At 33.6% G+C, this 6689-nt stretch overlaps 1 protein-coding gene across 1 annotated transcript; it reads left to right on the plus strand.

Moving 5' to 3' along the window:
• The first annotated feature begins 347 nt into the window (after window positions 1-347).
• LOC124939364 (probable CCR4-associated factor 1 homolog 11) lies at window positions 348-5987 on the plus strand. Its single transcript, XM_047479846.1, has 3 exons — window positions 348-450; window positions 1514-2382; window positions 5835-5987. The coding sequence occupies exons 1-3, from the start codon at window positions 348-350 to the stop codon at window positions 5985-5987; spliced, it is 1125 nt and encodes a 374-aa protein (XP_047335802.1).
• The last annotated feature ends 702 nt before the right edge of the window (window positions 5988-6689 follow it).

Consider the following 6689-nt stretch of genomic DNA (forward strand, 5'->3'; position numbering starts at 1 on the left):
GTTTTATCGTATCAAAAGTGAGAGGAGAATCCCTTATGGTTGAAGAGGAAGATTTCAATTTACTCTTTGATCTTTCCATTGAGGGGTTCTCCTAATTTCTTCCATCCCCAGATAACATCATCCCTTATTTATAGCCTCCCAATGTTGGTTCATTAGCCAAGTGGTCTTGAATCAGTGAAACACCACTTATGGTGTTTTAGATGTTCTTCTGGTTAGTCGTCGACATAGGTCATCATGGCGATCATAGGCTTAGGAGAAATGATCCCCGAAGTAGGATGATCATTTCAAATTTTGAATGGATTCAATCCATCTAGAAACGACAAAATTCCATCTTTAAAAAATCAAAGATGACTACGGATGATAATCCATCCGACGATCGCAATGAAGACAATGATCCAACCGAAACGACGTCGTTTCAGACGCATTTGGCAAACACAAAGCGTTCTATCAGTGTGTTGTTGCGTTTTGGTCATTTCGTCGTGTTTTAGCTAAAGGGACGTTAACTGATTTGGTGCTTTGTGGTTGCACGCTCGTTTCGTTGTTGCGGGCGACGCGGGCTGGTCTTGTGCGGTTGATGAAAATCTAACGCTCATCTGATGGTCGTGGTTTCGGCTGTAGAAATCCTTCAGAATTTCGTCTATACTCGATTATATATTTTATTTTTTATGTAACACTTTAAGCGTTTATTTGAAATTGATTTTTCTTTCACCCTTTTAGCTTTATTTTAACATCTTTAAAATACACAAAATATTTAAAATAAATATGAAATTTATTTTTGTATATTTTTAGGTTTAATAAATAATTTATTTAAGATAAAATGAATACAACATTCATCCTAAATTATTTATTTAAATGACTTTGATTTTTCTAAAATTAATTTGAGAAAAAATGAGTATAACATTTATCCCAAATAATTTTATTTATTTTCTTTGGCCATTACCTTTAATTAATAAGAATTGTAATTATAACAATAATTAATCTATTTAATTATTTCATTAAGTTTTGGAATTAAGTTTTAATTATTTTTATTTATTTATTTGAAAATAATTATTTTAATTTTATAAATTGGGTGTAGACTTTTAGTGCTTACAATAGTATATTGATTTATTAGTTGCTTTTGTAATTTTTAAGAAAATTTAAAATTATAATATTTGATTTAATGATTAGAAAAGATTTATAATATATTATTAAATAAACAAGATAAGGATAATAAAAAAAATTCGCTAAGAATTAATTAAAGTTTTAAAAGATTTTGAAAATAAATTAAAGAAGTAGGAAAATTTTGAAAATTTATGACTTAAAATTAATTTCCGGAATATTTTAATAACAAAATCTAATGTAGATTTTGGAAATCACCAAATCTTGTGAATATATATATGTCACGTCTCCGTGCGAAATTGAACATATTCCATCTTCTCAAGTCTCTCTCGTTTCAACGTGATCTCTTTTCAACTTCTTCCATTTTATACAATGACTTCTATTATTTGTGAAGTTTGGAATTATAATGTTTTAGAGGTGTTTAATGTGATCCGGATGCTCATTCCTTTATCTGTTTACGCCTCATTCGATATGGAATTCCCCGGTACCATCTTTCATCCTAACGTCCCCAAACACTTACTCTCTTCTCTAAATCCGATAACAAACTATTTATATTTAAAGGCGAATGTAGATGCAATGAAATTGATTCAAGTGGGCCTTACTCTCTCAACTGTTCCCGACCCTTATTCTGGCATCGTTACTTCGTACGTTTGGCAATTCAATTTAAGTGATTTCGATGCGGATTCTGATTTTGATCACCGAAACCCTAACTCTATTGCACTTTTAAGAGAGAATGGAATTGACTTTTCCCGGAACAAATTTGAAGGTATTAATTCAAGTTTATTCGGAAGTCTTCTAATCTCGTCTGGCCTTTTGTGCGGTGTCTCTCATCTGAATTGGGTCACCTTTCACGGTGCCTACGATTTTGGCTTTCTTATCAAAATTTTGACTCAAAGACCCCTTCCCCCCGATTTGATCACATTTATGAGATTGGTTAGGGGTATTTTTGGAGAAGTTGTTTTTGATTTGAAGCACATTGTGAAATTTTGTAAGGGTCTCTATGGAGGGTTAAGTCGATTGGCGGAAACCCTAAATGTGGATAGGATTTCAGGTCAGAGCCATCAGGCTGGGTCTGATAGCCTTTTGACAATGCATGTGTTTTTTAAGGTCAAGGAAATTCACTTTAATGGATATCTTGATTTTCACCTTAATCGGTTCAAGGGAATCATTCACGGACTTGAATTGCCGATCGAGTTTCAACCTCATCCAATGTTGACGATGCATGCTTCACCGCAATCACCTCATGTTAGAGGAGCTATTTATAATGGATTAACTTTTTTATGGGTAGGAAACATCTAAAATAAATTTTATGTTGAAACTAATAAATAAATATTTCTCAATAAATGAGTCAGTGGTATTTATAATTATGTAGTTCATCAAGTTGTAATTTCTGGTTAGGGTCAATATTTGCAAATTGGTTATTTCCCTTGAAACTTTGTTTACTCATTTTGGTTCAAATAATAAATATTGTTGATGATAATTAAGATCCTAGAACTAGAGAAGCTCAACTTTTTATAAATAATTTTGTTTGGTTGCCTTATTTGTTTCATGTAATATTTTAGTTATGTTATTGTTTATTGATGTTTTTCCATTCTTGGTTCTTTTTTAATTAGTCTAAAAAAAATTAAAGTCTATTAATATTATTACAAAATACCACAATAACAGTTTAACAATACATAAACACAAAAAATCTAAAATGGTGAATATGTGCCAAACTAATAAAAGGAAACAATACGAAAAAAGTATGTATAATTGTTTAAAACACTATTGTAGACACCTGATTTTACACCCCAAGATTAAATAATTATGTTCGGTCTAGTATGATGATCATATTTGATTATTGGACCAGGAGAACAAAAATCAGAAATATTATTCAGAATTGGCTAGACATGACCAACTAAAAGAGGTCCAAATGCTAATTTTCGAAAATGCTCAGATTTTGGATGACCCAACACCTTCAGAATGATCTGTTTGAAAAATCATGAATTTTGAATATAATATTTATATTGGGCAAAATTTACAGAACAATCATTTTAAGGCTTTTTTACACTCAAACATCATTTATCATAAAACAAAGTCAGGAAATATGATATGTTCAGATAAACGGTTTGAAAAATTATGAATTTTGTGTATAATATTTCTATTTGAAATTTTGTGTAGAAGACTTTAAAAAGGACAAAATAGGAAAAACAAACTTACTTTCAAAAGGGCAAAAGGTTAAAGGTAGGTCAACAAAAGTCAATGTATCATACCGATGTGCCCAAAATCTTAAAAATGCGTGGGTGATGTCATCTTAGCGTTAGAAGGCGTGTCATTTGAAAAATACTCAAACACCCTTTGTTTGTAATTTTTTGGCTGAAGGAAGATCAATAAGGATCCTTAACTACAAAAATTCATTCAAACTTGTACACTTGATAGTTTTGGATGTTCTTGTATGTTTAGGAAAGCCTAATGAGTCCTCTTTGAGATCCTTTTGATCCCTCTTTCGGATTGAATCTCTCAACCTTTAGAAATAAGGGATACAAGATGATGCTTCCGTAATAGGATCAAACTAAACATGCCTACGATTAGAAATTCATAACTTGAGCCACTTGATCTAATAATTAGATTTCCTCTTATGGTTGGAAAGCTAATACACAGTTCGATCGATTGACATTTGTCCAGAGTCACAATTTATCGGCTAAGGTGGTTTACGCAACTCGAAATCACGATGCAAGTACACCATTTTTATACTAGAGTGAACTAAAGCTATGTATGAATTCATAAATTAATATCTTTTGATCTACTCGATCATTTGATGCATAGGAGATACCATTAAAAAACTCTTTTGAGTTTACTTTTTATTGACAACAAGTAAAACTCATGGCTTGACTTACATCCCGCTCTAGGTCGCTCGTAAGCCATACTGTTCATTTCAAGGCCAACAACATTACATCAATAATTGTATGGACATACGGTGTATCTTGGATTTCATGGTAAAAATGAAACTTATAGCTAACTTGAATACCTTTCAAATGCCTCTAGCTCATCCTCAATGGTGATTTGAGTAAAAATTTTATAGTCCTTAGAAGTCCTAGTTGAAATAGGAAGGCTGAAACTGAGATAAAGAAAAGGATGAACTTCAATAATGTGTAAGTTATCCTACACTTAACAATTTGGTTTGATTCAATGTAGAGAGTGTAGCTTCACCGATTATCTACAAAAGTGAACTCAGACAAAACTCGATTGGGTGCTTAAATAAGTCGGTTTAACTCACTAAATGAGTTATCCGTTTTCTGAAATATCAATATTCCAAAGTTTCCCTTGCTTGGGTATAAAAGGAGACTTCCTTCAAAAATTGAAGGCATGAGACCTTTGGACATTGTTATCCAATGGTAAGACTTACCACTTATACTTAGAGAGAAACAGACTTGAGAGCTCGAATCCAAAAAGACGAACATATCTAGGCGGCTTCCAGCGAGAATCAACTTCTCCGGCAAACTCCATTCCAGTGATCGTCTTGTCTTCCTCTTCTACTCATCACTGTAGGCTTCCAAGCTATTTGTAATCCTGAACGGTCAAAATAGTATACATTCATTGATTAAATTATCGAAGTGATTAATTTAAATTTGATTCTACATTTTTCTGATTTTGAATTATTTAGAAACTGTTTGATTTAAGTTTTATTATACTAGGAAGAAACTAATTCAAGACTAGCCTCGACTCCAATCATTTATCGACATTGCCGAGTTCTTCAAGAATAGATCATCAGAGAAGAAGATGACAAGTGTCATCCCACAGAAGCTCGGGAAAGACTTCGGAGCTTGACGAATGTTCGGTTGAGGCATAATGTCATGAAGTAGATGATGTCGAAGACGAAGGAGGACAAGCCATGACGGAGGACGAACAACGAAAACTTCCGCGATTGAACTCCCGTTCTGTAGTTGAATCTTCATTCGACTTCTCTTCTTTCCTTTCTAGTGAACTTAGATTTTAATTAACACCGCAAAGCGCATTGACGAGTTCTTGAAGTGACGAACTCCATGGCTTGAGGCGACGATGAAGCCATGCGAAGAATTCTCCAACGAAATAATTCATGATCTAGAAGTAGAGAAATACTTTGTTTGACGTTGTTGGGATCGGGATCACCGATAGGGGACTGGGGTCCGACTAATGGAGAACGCTTACACACTCACACCGGTTGGCGCTAATTCGGTTAGGAATTAACACCAGTCTCAACACTACACAGTCTGTCACAAACTCTTGAACCGGGTTCAATTGCGGAAATGTTTGTTTCAGTCTGAAGCAACACACACAAATCAGATAGAGAGAAGAATGAAGAAGGATCAGTTGAAATAAGAAGAAATCAGTTTGGATAATGAAATGACCAGAAATGATAAAAACACAAGACAAAGATTTTATGGATGTTCGGAGATAAAACTCATATGTCACCCCTTCTTCTCAAACAACGACAAGGATATTCACTAGAAATATTCAAACACAATACAACACACGATCGAGTATTATTTACTGCTCGATATTCACTTTACAGAATTGTAATACACTTAATTCACAAATACAACTTAATGCTTGTTATCAAAAGATTGTTCAAAGATTTGTATATCAGCAGAAGAAGAATTGTTAGAATTAGAATATGAATCTATATTCTTCAACTCTTCATCTTCTTCCTTTTATAGTGAAAATATGACAACGGTCATACATCTCTTTTTGATTTGCATTTAATGTGGTTGGTGCAGGTTGTCAAAAGGAGCCGCATAGCATTTAATGCGATTGAAGCTTCCCAAGGAATAATGCAGCGCCAGCTCAAACTAGGTAACTGTTCACTTGACAACTGTGCTCTTGACGGTTGTACTCTTGACTGTTACCTGCTCCTTGAAAATTGTTTTTGAGCTTTATACAAACCCAAGTAACTATTCATCTAACAATTACCTGTTGTTTGCAGACTACCAGCATACTTGTATCAGAATGGAAATGACACATTTTGATCCTTTGAAGATCTTCCTTTGCACATCTCAAAGAATATATGTTGCATCGAAATATCAACTGCCAACATTTCTATATATTTGTTCTTGTCTTGATTTAAATCTTTCCATTGGAAATGTCCGTTGGCTTATGATTATCCGAAAATTTCTAGAGAACCGGTTGATTGGTCCTATCGTTGATTGGTCCTATTGTTGAGGAGAGGAAAACCGATTTTTGATAACATGTTCACCGATTCTGAATTTTAAATTGGACCGGTCTTCTGATAAGATAAATCAATTAAGTTTATTCCGGTTTTAGCTGTTTCAGAAATATAGATTTGACCGGCAAAAATGTGACTGCTCCTTGTACCTGCACATAAAGTTGAATTTAATTAAGTTCTTTAGATAGTTAATTACTTATTAATTAACTATCTAATTTCTCTAATAGACGTCGTCTTGGATTCCTCAACATTTGGACGAGCAATAAATAACGACGATGGCAAGGCGAATTCCAGAGGTGATTCCAAATAAGCAATCTCCAGTGAATTTATGTGCAGCAACTTTCTCAGAAATTGGTGACGGGAGAAGGAATTAGGAAAATGAGGAAAACAATGAATGTCGTCTTCAACT

The sequence above is a fragment of the Impatiens glandulifera genome, chromosome 1 (assembly GCF_907164915.1).
Source record: "Impatiens glandulifera chromosome 1, dImpGla2.1, whole genome shotgun sequence".
In the NCBI taxonomy this organism is placed as follows: Eukaryota; Viridiplantae; Streptophyta; class Magnoliopsida; order Ericales; family Balsaminaceae; genus Impatiens; species Impatiens glandulifera.